Source organism: Nicotiana tabacum, chromosome 4 (genome assembly GCF_000715075.1).
Source record: "Nicotiana tabacum cultivar K326 chromosome 4, ASM71507v2, whole genome shotgun sequence".
NCBI classification, from domain to species: Eukaryota; Viridiplantae; Streptophyta; class Magnoliopsida; order Solanales; family Solanaceae; genus Nicotiana; species Nicotiana tabacum.
In genome coordinates this window covers 26,721,635-26,738,169 of record NC_134083.1, presented here as the reverse complement: position 1 = coordinate 26,738,169, position 16,535 = coordinate 26,721,635, and the positions used below count along the sequence as shown (strand labels likewise).

At 37.3% G+C, this 16,535-nt stretch overlaps 2 protein-coding genes across 2 annotated transcripts; one reads left to right on the top strand and one right to left on the bottom strand.

Moving 5' to 3' along the window:
• Nucleotides 1-2,809: 2,809 nt before the first annotated feature.
• Nucleotides 2,810-11,325, bottom strand: LOC107823685 (ATP synthase subunit gamma, mitochondrial). The gene is made up of 9 exons (XM_016650377.2): nucleotides 11,073-11,325; nucleotides 10,247-10,290; nucleotides 9,971-10,123; nucleotides 5,504-5,617; nucleotides 5,296-5,423; nucleotides 4,415-4,537; nucleotides 4,208-4,327; nucleotides 3,847-3,968; nucleotides 2,810-3,272 (listed from the first exon to the last, which is right to left on the bottom strand). The coding sequence occupies exons 1-9, from the start codon at nucleotides 11,171-11,173 to the stop codon at nucleotides 3,203-3,205; spliced, it is 975 nt and encodes a 324-aa protein (XP_016505863.1). The 5' UTR covers nucleotides 11,174-11,325; the 3' UTR covers nucleotides 2,810-3,202.
• A 1,908-nt stretch (nucleotides 11,326-13,233) lies between these two features.
• LOC107823686 (DNAJ protein JJJ1 homolog) lies at nucleotides 13,234-16,254 on the top strand. The gene is made up of 4 exons (XM_016650378.2): nucleotides 13,234-13,850; nucleotides 14,349-15,629; nucleotides 15,875-15,933; nucleotides 16,035-16,254. Exons 1-4 carry the CDS (start codon nucleotides 13,368-13,370, stop codon nucleotides 16,090-16,092), a joined length of 1,881 nt encoding a protein of 626 aa, XP_016505864.1. The 5' UTR covers nucleotides 13,234-13,367; the 3' UTR covers nucleotides 16,093-16,254.
• Nucleotides 16,255-16,535: the final 281 nt, after the last annotated feature.

Sequence of the window (16,535 nt, the reverse complement as noted above, 5' to 3'; positions counted from 1 at the left end):
TGTAAATTTATGGTGGTCAAACACGATCATAATAGGTACCCATGGTCAATTATTTAAATTGTTAAGTATTCTATAAGAATACATAACACGATTTGGCAAAGTCAATGGGTGCTTTATCGCCCATACCTCAAAACGTAAATCTACCACTGGAATTTACTGTTTACTCTTTCTAGGCAATTTATAAAGATTATACAAGCGTTTGAGTAGACGGCTATTTAAGTTAATTCTTTCCGTAAATAAGGTCCTTGAACCATTTTAAAATATACGATCCACCACCTTGATATAAAGGTGCATCCACAAATAGTTATCATTAGAACTACATTTCTCTTAAAGGGCACTAATGAGAGAAACCACATCAAATAAAGTGAACCCAAAGGCCATAGCCACTATTGCAAATGATCATAAATTCATAATCATATTTCGCAATACTATCACATTACAACCGATACTGGCTGATCTAATCATGAACTTACGTGTTCAGCATAATTAATTCTTTGAAAATCCAATTCTATATGCATGTGAAAAATAAGTATAAGAAAACTTAGATATATTTTTCAGAACTCACTTTTTCAAATGAGTATCTGCTATATGTCAAAAATCCGAATCTACCATTGACAATCAAAACTTAAATTCATAAATCTGCCTCATGAAGTATTAGAAGATCTCTCAAATGATTTAAAATTTTGTAGTTGAATCGTGAGATAATTTGGGATATTGACATTTAAAGACGGACTAACATTGTTACTTAAAAAGGATTGGAACTTCATTAGCAGTACAGATATAATTCCAAAACCAGACAGTAATATGCGTGGCCCTTAATTTTCTTCCTACCTCACATTTAAACTTCTCATTTATAATAAACCCAAATTAATTAAGGCTGAGGCACTTACTTCCTAGTTCCTATAAATAATATTAGGATCTAGTACTGCTTTCATGTAAATGAAGAGTGTGGAATATATTTCCTTTAATAAAAAAGAAGAAGAAGTAAATATAACAATTCTATTACTTCACTACTAAACTACATCAATTTGAAGATTTAATTGTCATCCATGTTTTGGTATGAAATATTGAAATTTATATATCTATTATTCACTTCAGAACGGCAAAACACCAATGAATTAGTGACATATAATTAATTGCAACACTATAATAACGTTTTAAATATTAAAACATTCATACAGAGTATCATTCAACGTTTTAGCAAAAGAAAAAACTAGCTTTGCGTAGGAATAAAAGAGAAATCATTTATTTATAATAACTTGGAATAGCTTTTTTGTGAATGTAAAAAGGAAAGATGAGATTTGTGAAGGAATATAGTATTGACGAAGAAGAAAGCCCCTGTAAAGGTGGAGTTCCGAACATGTTGTCACGTTGTGGGGATTTAGGCATTCCTCTCGTGGGTTGTAAGTTGTAACGAACATATCAGGACAAGAAAGGACCATTACCATTCACTTCTATTTGCTAACGACAATAGTCACTGAAGATGATTCCATCTTGCATCAAAACAATACCAAGAGTTATTGAAAGAATTGACCAATTGATTTCCTTGAGAGATAAAATATCAATGGTTAAGCTCCAACCTATTGATTGAGTTTGACATTTGCTGTCCAGAAATATGTGGATTATACTTTTTCTATGCCTAGAGATTAAAGGAATATAGAATTGGTACACTTTCAACAGCGATACTATTTCCTATTACCATTACCAAAGCTAAAACATAGTAACTCACAAATTATAAATTAAAATAGAACCATTAGTCTTCAATAGATAAAACAATTTTTTTTATGGGAGCGAGCTAATGTTTACAAGCGAATCTCTAAATTCTCAAAATATGAATGGGTAAAGCACCCCTCCTTTTTTTTTTTTAATCAAGGACGACGTTGCATTAATTTACAAGGTTACAAATGGAGAATGTCTATTTTCCTAAGTAGGAAAGAGTTTAATATTTAAATTCAAGATTTACACCAAGGGAAAGTAAATTTTCAACCTTTTTAAATGCATAGCAATTTATTACGCTTTATTTTGGGAGGGTAGACTGGTAGCCTCCTTTGCTCTAGTCCCAAACCCCTTCTACTTGATTATGAACAGCTGCAACGGCAACTTCCTCCACTTCAATACGGGAATGACTGGTGGGAGATATCCAAAACTGATTGGCAGTTGTACAGTCTCATCTGAGGGAACAAATCCATCCTCAACCCCTAAAGCATCGATGTGCTTATTCATGATTTCGGATATGAAAGCCGAAAAAACACATTTAGTACACTCAAATTGTCAATGGGGGCAAAGTTGACAATGAAACACTACTGCAACAATAGTGTATCAGAAAGATAATATAACATAGTAGTTATCTGCTGCAGGTGGCAAGTGATCTTCTGTTTCTTCATCAAAGATAAAGCAAACAATAAGTGCAGGATTTGTATGGTCTATTTTAATGAAAATAAGTGCAGTTATATTGCATGAGCTCATCTTTCACTGCTGTTAAGCTGAAACGAAAACCTAAACTCAATTTAGCATTAATACTTTTTTAATCGGTAACTGAATATTTATACTCGTCATGTTTACAAAATTTTTAGCAATGGCAGTAGTCAAAATATTGCCCAGGGCAAGTTCCAAGGGAAGCATTTGACAAGAGAACACTCATTCCTAAATAGGCATATTGGATTACTGACATGAACTTAAGCTTCTCAGAAAATTACAATCATCTAAACCATGCACTTTCATTCTGAAGAAATTGGGTACCTTTGCAAGAGCACAACATAAACTACACATCATAATATTTTTATAGAATCAAACTGTATGGCTGTAAATGTTCCATAGCAAAATTTGAGGCTGATAGAACCAGATTAGATTTAGAAACAGTCACAAAGTCCTTGCATTAGACCAGAATAGCTCACAAAGTAGAAACTTGATGAAAGGGCCTAGGTGTCAACTTACAAACGAAACATGCATAATAACAAAGAGCTTTCAAGAAAATTTTCTTGACCAAGTTATGGCAATTCTGGCCGGGATACAAAGAATAAAAGGAAACAGATCAAATGGCATTTGTGACTATTTTGCCACAGTGAAACCGGTTTTTCCCAGAGATAAAGTTAACCGGGAGATTATTCATAAATCAAAACTGATAATTGGCCAACCATGGTGCTAAGAAAGCCTACAGATTTTTTATTCTGTCTCCATCAGACAAAAGCAGTAGCTTGTCCAACTAACCCTCCAATGCTGATGCTCCTGATATGATCTCTATCAGTTCTGTGGTGATAGATGCTTGACGGGTTCTGTTTCACAGATAAAAATAGAAAAAGACCAGTAAAAATGACAGACAAAAAAAGAACCGATCAACTTTCTAAATTATATGTTATCCTCAAAAGTATACAAATGTCATCTGTTTAGATCATGACGTATCAGCAGCCACTGGTCACTATTAGTGGTGTATATAAAGCCAGTTAGTTAGCAAATCTGCAGTATGTTGGACATCAATTAAGGAAATATCAATTTATTTGTAGGTTCATAACTGCATACATGTAGATAAGCATGTGCACTAAGTAGAGAGCTTAGGGTACTTTTGAGGGGCTTTATTTATTTAATTTTTTTCCCTATAGAAGGGTCTACCAGAAACAGCTTCTCTATCTTTGTAAGGTAGGGGTACACTCACACTACCCTCCAGACCCCACTTGTGGGATTACACTGGGTTTTTTGTTGTTGTTGTTTTTTTCCGGATAGAGCGTCTGAAGGAATGTGTAGGCCAAGTTTGAGAGAGATAAACTGTGTCTTTCTGTTTGACTAGTGTAAGCATGTCTGAGAGTTTGACGGTGCAAATGCATGTGTGAAAGAGACGGTGGAGAGTAAGACCTGTTGTAAGTAAGAGTGAGACGATCAAGCACGTCACCAGCATTTCTGCTGGAGCTATCCATGGCAGACATTCTTGCTCCTTGCTCACTACAAGCGTTCTCTAGAACTGCATTGAACATAACCTGGAAAAGACATTTTGCCATTGATCCAATTTTAAGTACACGCCAGTATCATATTCGTCACCTTGAAAAAATCATTTTACTAGCAGTAAATATATCCATCAGAAATCACGGTCAAGACTAATTTCAATCCCCTCCCCCCCAAAAAAAACCCCCACAAACAGTACCACATCTATTTAGAAACCGTGGAGAACAAATAACAAGCTTATAAGACCGCTATAACACTAAAAGGGCAAACTTACGCATGAAAACTGAAATTCAGCTAGGTTCTGAAGAACTTCAGCCTTTGTCTCAGCACCTTCAACTTCATATGAATCCAACTCTCCAAGCTTTCCACCAGCTTCGGCCTCCCTCTCCACAACCTACATTAAATCACAAAAGACTTATTCCAAGAAACAGAGAAAATAAAAAGAAACATAGTGAACAACAAGATCTTCCAGTTTAGGTACCTCTGGAGATAGTACAGTGGACATTGTTGGCAAAAATGCGACAACTGACTGGAACTTATTATAAATAATCCTCAGTGCATCAAATTCTACATTCTTCAAGATGTCATCTGCAATCACAGAAACCTGCAAGAGACATTATATATATCAGTAGAAGGAAAAGCGTACAGAAGCCAATACAAAACAGCTGTTGGTATATTATTTCAGTGCATACGTATTGCTTCCAATACTTATCAGGCACTATAAGATTTTCATTTAATTCACAAAGATTTGAAGTTGCAACATTGCAATCAAACTGTTTGCTTTAAACATGTTTTTTGAGAAAAAAAGGAAAGTTTGTTTGCTTTACACGTATAAAACTCAACAAGAATTTAAATCAGCCGAAGTTGACTTTCTGAAAAATGAAATTAAAGGCGAGTGAGACATAGCTTTCAAATGTCTACTTTTTCGGAAAGAAAATGCAACATAAAGATTATATCATAGATTCATGTACAGGTCAAACCTCAAAAAAAAAAAATGTGAGCCCTATATTACATGGACTTGGCTAATGGTCTGGATTCAATTAAGTTGTGTGCAAGTATCTGAAGCAGGTACGTAAAGTGTTTGTGTGAAGCATCCCATAAAGGTAAATGCAGCCCTTTTTAAAATTATAATTCGGCCAGGTACAGTCTCTTTCTAATTTGCCTGTTTTTGAATAATCTGCACAAAGTACCATCACCCATGTCACACCAGTTCGACAAGGGTACGCCAAGGCAAATGAACAATCCATGTACCACAGGGTAAGCTACAGCAGCACCAACTTCAACAAATAGTTGGCAAAAAGTAGGAAAACAAAAAGTGGGCGTGCTGCACACAAGGTTGTAAATAAGGAAGCACATCATAACCTGTGTGTAGTTAAGGGGATTTTTCTGCAACTCAGTCATGATCAGCTCGATGTCCTTCTTCGAATCTCGCAACAGCTGAGCCTTAGCCTTTTCCCCCACGACAACATACTTATTTTCCTTTTCAGGGCCTAGTAGTTGCAAACAAAGAAATATTAAACTAATTCCAGAAGAACAAATTTAGTCAATATAAAACAATTTTGCATTTTACCAGAATTCAACTTATGAATAGCTCTGCTTATCTTGACAGATGTAGAATTGATTCCACCACAAAGACCTTTGTCTGAGGAAATGGTAACTATAACATTCTTCTTGACATCAATACCTGAAGCAACAAATGTTAGATGTGTTATCAGCCGAAGATTTCTTGTTGACTGCTTAAAGTTGATGGCATCAAATATATAAACTTTGGTGTAGTTAAATGTATCTCAGAAAGTCTCCTCAACAAAACGTATTCAGGCTGCGGCAAAACCCTTTCACAAAATGTAAATTTAGTCGTTGCATCAAAATGCATAAAACATTGATATTGGACCGCAAATCAACAGGCAGAAAGAGAAGAGGACAATTTCCTATTATCCTTTTTCCCACATTCACGAAGTATCTCACACAAAATAATCTGGGGATAAACATTCTCAGTGGTCCAGTGAACAGTAACGACCCGGCCGGTCGTTTCGAGAGTCATAGCCCCGTTTCCTCCATTTTTGCTTCTTTTGTGCTTTACAGTTGTATTATGTCTTACCGCGTTGGTTGGTTCGGGCCCAGAGTGGTTTTGGAGTGAAATGAGACACTTAGTCTCTTAATTGGAAGCTTAAGTTGGAAAAGTCGACCGGATGTCGACTTGTGGGAAAACGACCTCGGATTTGAATTTTGATGGTTCTGTTAGCTCCGTTAGGTGATTTTGGACTTAGGAGCGCGTCCGGAATGTGATTTGGAGGTCCGTAGTAGAATTAGGCTTGAATTAGCGAAAGTTGGAATTTTGGCGATTTTGGCCGGCAGTGGAAATTTTGATATCGGAGTCGGATTGGATTTCCGGAAGTTGAAATAGGTTCGTGGTGCCATTTTTGACTTGCGTGCAAAATTTAAGGTCAATCGGACGTGGTTTGGTAGGTTTCAGCGTCGTTTGTGTGTGTCCGGATGTTGTTTTGAGTGATTCGAATGCTCGACTAAGTTCGTATAGTGTTTTGGGACTTGATGGTATGTTTGGTTGAGGTCCCGGGGGGCTCGGGTGAGTTTCAGGTGGTTAACAGATCATTTTTGGCCTTGATGAGATAGCTAATATTCGTTGCTGCATTTTTTTCTGGTTTCCTCTTATGCGTTCGCGAGAGGAGCCTCGCGTTCGCGAAGAGTGTTTCTGAGTTGGTGAGATTTTTCTCTACGCGTCCGCGAAGGAGATGACGCGAACGCGAAGGTATGGCAGTGTGTGCATCGCGAATGCGTGAGTGGCGTCGCGTTCACGAAAGGGAGTGAGGCAGCTGGGGACCCCCAGTCTTTTGTTCTACGCGTTCGCGAGGTGAGGGACGTGCTCGCGAAGGTCTGAGTTTGCAAAGCTTCGCGTTCGCGAAGAGTTAAGTTGAGAGGCAGTTTGAGTTAGTCTACGCGAACACGAGAGGACGGTCGCATTCGCGAAGAAGGAAATCTGGGTAGACAATATTAATTTCAAAAACGAGGGTTTGAACCCATTTTGCATATTTTGAACTAGAGAACACGGAATTGGGCGATTCTTGAAGGGATTTTTGTGGAGTTGATTGGGGTAAGTGATTCCTACTTGGTTTTGGTTAAAACCCATGATTATATCTTTAATTCTATCATCTAATTTGTGATTTGGGGTGAAAAATTAGAGAAGAAGATGAAGTGTTCTTGAGTTAAATTTTTGGGATTTTAAATGGGATTTTGTTATCGGATTGGAGTAAATTTGGTATGGTTAGACTCGGGAGTGAATGGGCTTTCGGGTTTTGTGACTTTTGTCGGATTTCGAGACGTGGGCCGGGGGGCGGGATCGGGCCAATTTCGGATTTTTGGCTTATAATTTCGTGTTTTCTTGTGGGATTGATTCTTTTAGCTTATATTAATTATATCGTACTGCTTGTGGCTGGATTCGGGGAGTTTGGAGATTGATTCGAGAGGCAAGGGCATTTCGGAATAGGATTTCTACGTTGTTGAGGTAAGTAACAGTCTTAAATCTGGTTTTGAGGGTACAAAACCCCGAGAATTGGTATAATGTGAATATTTGGAGATGACGCGCATGCTAGGTGACGGGCGTGCGAGCGTGCACCGTGAGGGATTGTGACTTGGTTCGTCCCGTGAAACTGGAAAGTCGAATAGCCATTGTTATTACTTGTTTTTCATTGTTATTACTTGTTTTTCTTTGTCTTTGAATAATTGACTACCTTTCATGTTAGAAACCATGCTTAGGCCATATGATATCACTGATGGGACCCGCAGCGGTCGTATACTTGTTGAATTGACTGTCAATTGTTGTCTTGTACTCAGTCATAGTCTTACTTGTGTATTATATCTCTGTTCCCTCTCATTTCTTATTGATACTTGTTGTATTCTCTGTTTGGGCTAATTATTATGATATTCTGTGAGCCCGAGGGGCTGGAGAGATTAGTGACTTAGATAGGGCCTGAGTGACGAGCTGTGAGGTATATTGGATCCGGTTGCACGCCGCAACAAGCCTTCGGACTATATATATGTGGATCGGGTTGCACGCCGCAACAATATAGCGCTTGGGCTGAAGGAGCCCCTCTGGAGTCTGTACACCCCTAGTGAGCGCAGGTACCTATTGAGAGTGTATTGAGGGCTGAGAGCCGAGAGTATGAGCTGTTGAGATGAGTTGAGTGACTGTTGCTTTGAGAGGTTGTACTTGCATTTATTTATTGTTGCACTTAGTTGCTATCTGATGTTGTGAAATTTTCTGGAAGATTCATATATGTTTTATTTGAGCCCGAACTGATTTGACCTATACCACCGGATTTGAAAGCATGTTCACTCTTTACTGAAAACTTTTGAAATGATATGTATTATTATAGTTCGTCACTGCTTCTCAGTTCCTTATTTAATTTTGTTACTTGCTGAGTTGGTTGTACTCATGCTACACCCTGCACTTCATGTGCAGATCCAAATGTGTACGGTTCTGGAGGACGCTGAGCTCATGCGCGGGCTGATTATCGGAGACTTACGAGGTAGTTGTCGGCGTCCGCAGTCCTTGTTTCTACTTTCTTATTATCTTTTCTCTCTTGTATTGGCATTTGGCACAAACTGTAGTCAGTGTCGTGAAGAGTGAAAAGCGAGAAAAAGCGACAAGCCTCTTTTCGCTTAAAGCGAGAAGCGAGAAGCGAAGCGCTCGCTTTTTTGAAGTGAACCGGAATTTTTAAAAAAAAAAACAATACTGCATAGACAACACATGTAACTGTAAGCAAATGTTCAATACTTAAATGTAAAAACTAAAGAGTAGCATCAATTAAAGCACAAAATGAGCATCATATTCTTCTACAAGATTAAATGAAATGAAAAAAATGGCAGTACGTATACGAAAAAAATGGCAGTAGCTGAAACGAAAAAAATTGGGCAGCATTTCGCTGCAATTTATCACTGAAACAGTGAAAGAAAAAGAAGAAGTAGATGAAGAAGAGAATGAGAAAAAGAACTGAAGGGAAAAAATAATTTGCCAGCATTTCGCTGCTATTTTGGGACTGAAACAGTGAAAGAAAAAGAAAAAGGAGGAAGAAATCACATACCTGGGCTTGAACTTGATAAACTTTTAAATTTTTTAACGTTGGCAACCCTTAATATGTAGAAGCGCTCGCTTCTGTCGCTTTTACGCTTCTCGCTTTTTTTGCAGAAGCGCTCGCTTTATTCAACCTGCTACGCTTCACATCACAGAAGGGCCCGAGGTCTCGCTTCGCGCTTTAAGCACTGAAGCGAGCGCTTTTCACAACACTGACTGTAGTAGACTCTGTTTCTAGATTCATGACTTAGAGACACCCCGATGCCGGGCTATTTTTTCGCACTTATGTTTCATTTGGGTTTTACCCCATATTTATGAGAAACTCCGGTTGTTTTAAATGTCTTAATTCATTTCTGTTAAATTTTGAAGGTGTTTTGGAAAGGTCGGCTTGCCTAGTATCGCGATAGGAGCCATCACGACGGGTTAGGTTTTGGGTTGTGACATGAACCCTGCTAGACAATCTCCGGGTTACTGAGGTTGCGCTTGAAATGCAAAAAATTATGACTAATTCCACCTCAATGGCTTTTTCCTTTTTATTTTTTTATGATGGTGGTGTTCCGGCAAGCTTACTCACACCCCGACTATTTCACTGGGTACGTGCTACCTTCTACTAGCACAAGCCCAGGTGCCGGGTAACTCAATCCACTAGGGCTAAGCAAATCACCTATTATTTTTTGTACTCCATTGGAATTTGAACCTGAGACCTCATGGTCTCCTTCCACTTCATTGACCACTAGTGCCACACCCTTAGGGAGCAGTTACACATTAGAATTAGTAAGGACTAATCTGAGAATCAGGAACAGACTAGATAAGCTAAATAGAAATAGGCAGCAGAAGAAAGGATGCATGAAAAGTCCATAAGGTGATTTATCCCTACCCTTTCACCACTTTCTCCGCTAACTGATTCAATAATTTAGTTAGATCCAGACAACATAATCACGAACTTACTAGGAGTGTCACCAAGAAGAGCAGTAAATGGCTGCCATAGGCCACGTGAATTTTCAGTTTTAGTTTGAATAGTTCTCAGCTTTGAAGCAGCAACCATCTTCATAGCCTTTGTAATCTTCTGTATATTTTTAACACTCTTCATCCGGTTTCTGACTGCACAAGGGAATGCTCAATGTACTTAATGTAGCCAACAAGAAAGTTGGTAGAGAAGTTAACGAGAACATAGGAGAGAAAAAGGAAATTAGGGCGCATCAAAGGATTACGGCTAAATCTTACCAACTTGAGTTGAAATACATCGAACTCCTGACGAGACTGGTTCCCTGCATATAAATATATGTCATAAAAGTGAATTGCTATGAAACAGAACAGGATAATTCGTTTTTTTTTCCTGAAACATAACAGAATAATTTTGATTGAAAGAAAAAATGTGGATAATAATACTTATATCATTTTAAGCTAAGGTGCTGACTGCTGAGCATGAGACTGCTATAGAAGCAGAAAGGGAGATCATCACTCTCTTGTTGATATAAAAAGGCACACTTAAACATACTACATGTCAGTGCAGCAACCTCACATAATCCATCGGAAAAAAAAGTTACAATTACTAGATATTATTTGAACTTCATCGATTTCTCCAATTGTCATTTTTATTTTTGAGAATGAGAACTTATTCAGTTTCTACAATTGTTTTCTTTGCAACTTCCGTTCCAAAAATCTCTTAACATTCTGTACCTTTTTCAAGTTCCAAAATCAACTATCCAATCTCAGACCATGTCAATTACAACTCTCTATAAAGTCAAAGTTAAAGGTAACATCCTTCCTTCTGACCAAATAACTACTATATTCTTAAATCTAAAAAAAAGGGATATCCAATTACGATACGTAAATGATCATTTCACCAACAAATCTAAATCCAGTGAAATTCATACAAGCTTCGCCAGCATAAACATTAATTTTTAGGAATTTGTTAATAAAAATGCTCTAGTGTACAATAACAGATATGCATAAGAAAATAAAAAAGTGAGCCATTACCGTCTACAGATATTTATATATACAAAAAGAAAAATGATTATAAAAAAAGTAGTGAAGGAAGAAAACTAACTGGGAAGGAATGAGGGAAGAACGAAGAGCATTGGTCGGGTTGGGAGAAATGAGAGGTGTGGCGAAACGCCTTCCCTCACGCCTCAATGCAGCCATCGCCATTTTTTAATTCGATTCGATCTGATCGGAATCTTCCTCCTCTCCTGCTTATCCTCACGGGGATCGACAATTTACGCTCTAGGGTTTACAGTCTTCGCTTAAAATGTCAGCTGAGCTACAGTTATGGGTCCGAGTCCGCTGGGTGAGTGCACATTTTCCATAAAACTAATGTTTTAAGGCTGCTTCGATACGGCGTCGTAACGCTTACGGTTGTATGGCCTAACGGGTCAAAGCCCGATTCAGCTTGATCACCTACTCCTTTTGGTTCCTAAGGCGATATTTGAGTTATCGCCAAAATTATCGTGTAATTTATAATTTAAAACATGATATTTGAGTTATCGCCAACATCAATTTAATTCGAAAATCTATAGACAATTCTTATGTATGATCCCGTCCAATCACTGTTTCGTCCATAATTTGAAACATTTCCAAATAGAATCTAAATTATGTCATCGAATTCTCCAATTATGCAACACCTTTATGATCCCGTCCAATCACTGTTTCGTCCATAATTTGAAACATTTCCAAATAGAATCTAAATTATGTCATCGAATTCTCCAATTATGCAACACCTTTATGATCCCGTCCAATCACTGTTTCGTTCATAATTTGAAACATTTCCAAATAGAATCTAAATTATGTCATCGAATTCTCCAATTATGCAACACCTTTATTCAACTCTAGTTAGTGAGTGAACACCATCAATCAATAGGGATAATACCATTTCGTATACATTTTTTACTATTCCACGATCATCCCCGTGAGAAATTAGAACTAACGTTGGAGACCTTTGCTAATGTTGTTAAAGCAATTCACACAAGTAAACATAGCTAAGTTGATGTTGAAAGTGCCTTCATCGATACAATTAGCACATTGTTATAAAAAATATATATTATCCAACTACAATATATATATATATATTTATAAGAAGAAGATAAAAATAATAAAAATTAAATGGTCATAAGTTTACTTAATGTCATCAAAATTTCTATCACTCAACTATGCCTAAATTCAATGATCTGTAAAAGTTAAAATGCTTTAAGTTTTCTAACACAACAATATAGAAAATAAATGAATATTTGAACTGCAAGTGTAATGTGCAATTTTAATTACATTAGAGTTGAAGATGACGGAAATTAATTATTTGACGAAACTATCATATCAAATATCGTCCCTTAAACAGATTAGGATTAATACTCTTATTTATGAACAAACAAAAATTTGTAAGTACTTAAATAACGCCAATTCAGTTAACCTTCTCTATAATAACTTTATTTGTTCCAATATTTTTTTGCTTTTATAGTGAATGATTGTTATATACCCATAACAACATTTGACATTTAAATAATTTTTGACGGTTGTAGATAAAAATTATCCAAAAATCAACTATTTTTCCTTTTTACCGTTATATTAAAAGATAAGAAAATTATTCAAATTTAAAATCTCAAAAGATATGCATATTTCACAAGTTAAATATTGAAGAAAGCTAATGCATTATTAATAAATTCATAACAAAATATACAAAGATTTAAACTCTAAGGCAGATATTTTAAAGTTACCTAAAAAATAAATTCCTTCAAGATTGATGGGAGAACTTTACAATTGTATCTTGTTTCGTAGATTTCATTCTCTTAATAGCGATGTAACACTTGAATTAGTGAAAATTCGTATCCAAATTTTCAACAAAAAGGTATCCAATAACTTTACTTTGAAATCAATCTAAATGTTTAACCGTTAAAATTTTCATCTAAATATTTTTTAGAATTTGTCTGATAGAAAATATATCACGTGCAATCTTTAAATCTTATATCTTATGCAAGATAAAACTTTATTTAATAAAAAAATTATGTGCATATTTTTAGAATAATTATTATTAATCTTAAAAATTCTATAGGAATGTTATAGATAGTAATTTTATAAAGAACGTTCTATTACAAATATGACTGTTGCTATTATAGGTAAAAAAAAATATTGTAGAGATAAAATATAACTTAAAAAATACTACTGTAAATTATAGAAAAAAAACTTTACAAACATTTTGTTATAGAAATGTGCGAGTGTAGTTGGAGTCCAAACAACCCGCAGAGCATCCAACCTCCCTTTCCCCCTATTGACAAAACCCTAATAAAAGCACCGTTCAGGCGCTCAGCAAACGGGAAGAAAGAAAGAAAAAGAAAACCATTCTTTCCCGTCGATAATGGCGTCGTCGGAGAAAAGATGCCTCTACGAGGTCCTAGGCGTGAACCGTGACTGCACCCCCGACGAGATCCGGTCCGCCTACAGGCGGCTCGCTCTGCAACGCCACCCTGACAAGCTAGTCAAATCCGGCGTGCCGGAATCCGAAGCCACAGCTGCCTTTCAGGAGCTCGTCAACGCCTACGAAGTCCTGTCCGACGCGCGGGAGCGCGCTTGGTACGACTCGCACCGCTCTCAGATACTCTTCTCGTCCAATTCCGCTCCAACCAATTCGTCTAATTCTGGTTCTGTCCCCGACTTATTCTCCTTCTTTTCCAATTCAGTTTATTCTGGTTACTCCGATAAAGGCAAGGGCTTTTACAAAGTCTATGGTGATCTCTTCGAGAAAATCTACCAAAACGATTTGAATTTCGCGAGGACGTTAGGTATAGGTTTTCCCAAAGAAGCTCCTCTCATGGGAAATTTGGACAGTCCTTATGCTCAGGCATGTAATTCAACACCTTCTTTTTGTACAATATTTATTTCTCGAGCATGTATAGAAATTTTGGATATTCATATAGGAGAACTTCGTTATATTCATTTCCCAATGCATGTTTTTTGCTACTATCTGATCACATTCTGTCGGTTTTTGCTGCAGTTTTAGTTTCAATGGCAAAATCTTCTTTTTTATTTTTCCTACCGATTAGGAATACAATTTCTACAGAGTGGAAAATATAACTTTTTTCCCATCCGTCTAAGACTTGGTGGGCAGAATGAGCCGGTAACTATGTACCAAGTACCTGATTAAATAGTTGAATAGTCAGAGAGCTGGCCTAGACACCACCTATCATAAAAAAAAATCAACTTTCTTGTCCCATTAATAATCCAAAGAAGTAGCTTGAATTGAAATTTGATTCCCTTATTAATCTTTTTATGGGCATCCTGTTGTAAAATGCAGTATGTATTACTGTATTAGTAACTATTGAGTTTCGTTGTGATGCAGGTGACAGCATTCTATAACTATTGGTTAGGATTTGTTACTGTGATGGATTTTTGTTGGGTAGATCAGTATGACGTGATGGCGGGACCCAATAGAAAGTCAAGGAGGGTGATGGAGGAGGAGAACAAGAAGCTGAGGAAAAAGGCACGAAGGGAATACAATGAGACTGTTAGAGGATTGGCAGAGTTTGTGAAAAAGAGAGATAAGAGGGTGATTGACATGCAGATGAAGAGGAATGAGGAGATGGAGAGGAAGAGGGAAAAGGAACGGGAGAGAAAGGAGGAGTTAGAGAGAGAGAAGGTTGAGAAAGCAAAGAAATACGTGGAGCCTGATTGGGCAAAGGCGGAGGAGTTGGAAAATGAAGAAATCGAGGAGGAATGGGATGAGGATGGAAAAAAGAAGGCAGATGAGAATGAATTGTACTGTGTGGTGTGTTCGAAGAAGTTTAAGAGCGAGAAACAGTGGAAAAATCACGAGCAGTCCAAGAAGCATAAGGAGAAGGTGGCAGCTTTGAGAGAAGCTTTTGATGATGAAGATTGTGAATACGAAGGGTTGGTGGAGGATGGGGTAAGTGAGGAGCAAAAGGTAGCTGATGGTGATAGAACATCTGATTTATCTGCGGATGATGGGGTGGATGAGTTAGCAGAGCAATTTGAAGGTAGTACGCGAATTCAAGAAGATGAACGTGAGGATGATGAGGTTCAAAGCAGCAATGAAGATGAGACCACATCACAGGGATTAGATGATGGGTTAAATTATCGAAGTGGCAGTGATTCAAAGGTAGTAGCCGATGAACTTGGATTAGATGATGATGAAGCAAGTGTACTTGAAGCTATGGTATCTGGCCGCAAAAGTAGGAAGAATGCAGGTCCAGCTGGCAGTCGTCAAACCTCAGCAAAGAATGTAAAGGGTGAAACCAGTAACGAGGAAATGGACTTCATGGAATATAATAATCTTAGAAGTACTAGGAGAAATAGGGGTGGCCGGAGACAAAGAAACAGGAGACCACAAGAAGAAGAAGACGAAGAAGGTGAAGGAGGAGATGTTAGATCTTATGCGACTAAAGTTGCTGTAATTACTGAGTTAGATAGTGCTTATAATGAGAGCTCAGCTTTCCAGGAGCCGTCATCAGATTCTCCAGCAGAAACTGCTAATGATCACAAAGGAAGTGACCTTTCGCGAAATAGCGAAAAAGTTTCAAGCCAAGGTATGGACAAGAAAACTACCGCAAAGAAGGAGAAGAATACCAAATCAAAAGATGCAACCAAAGGAAGGAAACAGAAGGTACTCAAATGTTAATCTGTTCGAATGATAATTCTGTTTTGTTTGACGTCAATCTCTTTTTCCTATCCCCCCTCACCCACCCCCCTCTTTGACTATCTTGAGAATTTTCAACTTCTCTTCTACAGTTACCTACTCTTCGGGTTTCAAGTGAATCTTTAAAAGGACCAAAAACCTTCTTTTAGTTTTCTTATGATGTGACCAAGCTTTGACATTATGTATTGTAACACAGTTTCATATGAATTCAGGGAACATCGAAATTTTCTAGCAACTCGTGCGAGACATGTGGGGAGGAATTTGATACAAGGTTTGTGATGCTGCAGTCTCAGTCATGAATCTTTGTGTTGATCAATAAGGTTATATTTCCACTTGTTTCCCATATCTAATTATCTGCTTCTCCCATCATAGGAATCAATTACATAAGCATCTAGGAGCGACAGGGCATGCCAAACTAAAGTCTCGGTGATATTAGAGAATCTCGTTGTCTACAATTCAAGCTGATTGCTGGGAGTTTGGAGGCTCATTATTTGTTCGCTATTCTTATTCTTTGTGGTTTATATACGATTTAACATCATCATTTATACCATAGTCAATTCGAAATGAGCTAAAAATCAAAGCTTTTTGATAATAGATGACTACATGATGTTTGTTGCAAGATGAACACGGTTTCTTAATCTGTGCATCTAAACGTGGAAAACTGGTGTGACCAAATAATGAAGCACTCAAGTTTTACTGAAACCGAAGCTTATATAGCTAACACTTAGGTTGACTATGTTTTTTTTTCACGTTGATGAAAGAATGACACAAGTGACAAGGGATAACTAACTATAACTACACACAGTAACATGGTACAGGGCTTTTACCAAGGTGAAGCTTCTGGTATTGTCAAAAATGGGATAGTATAGGGCT

Excerpts from the sequence above, each read along its gene's own strand:
- LOC107823685 (XM_016650377.2), bottom strand. The coding sequence starts at position 11,173 with ATGGCGATGGCTGCATTGAGGCGTGAGGGAAGGCGTTTCGCCACACCT. Across the intron at positions 10,124-10,246 it reads ATGTATTTCAACTCAAGTTG|TCAGAAACCGGATGAAGAGT; the intron begins GTAAGATTTAGC and ends TCCCTTGTGCAG. Across the intron at positions 4,328-4,414 it reads CCACTGTACTATCTCCAGAG|GTTGTGGAGAGGGAGGCCGA; the intron begins GTACCTAAACTG and ends GATTTAATGTAG.
- LOC107823686 (XM_016650378.2), top strand. The coding sequence starts at position 13,368 with ATGGCGTCGTCGGAGAAAAGATGCCTCTACGAGGTCCTAGGCGTGAAC. Across the intron at positions 15,630-15,874 it reads CCAAAGGAAGGAAACAGAAG|GGAACATCGAAATTTTCTAG; the intron begins GTACTCAAATGT and ends ATATGAATTCAG. Across the intron at positions 15,934-16,034 it reads GGGGAGGAATTTGATACAAG|GAATCAATTACATAAGCATC; the intron begins GTTTGTGATGCT and ends CTCCCATCATAG.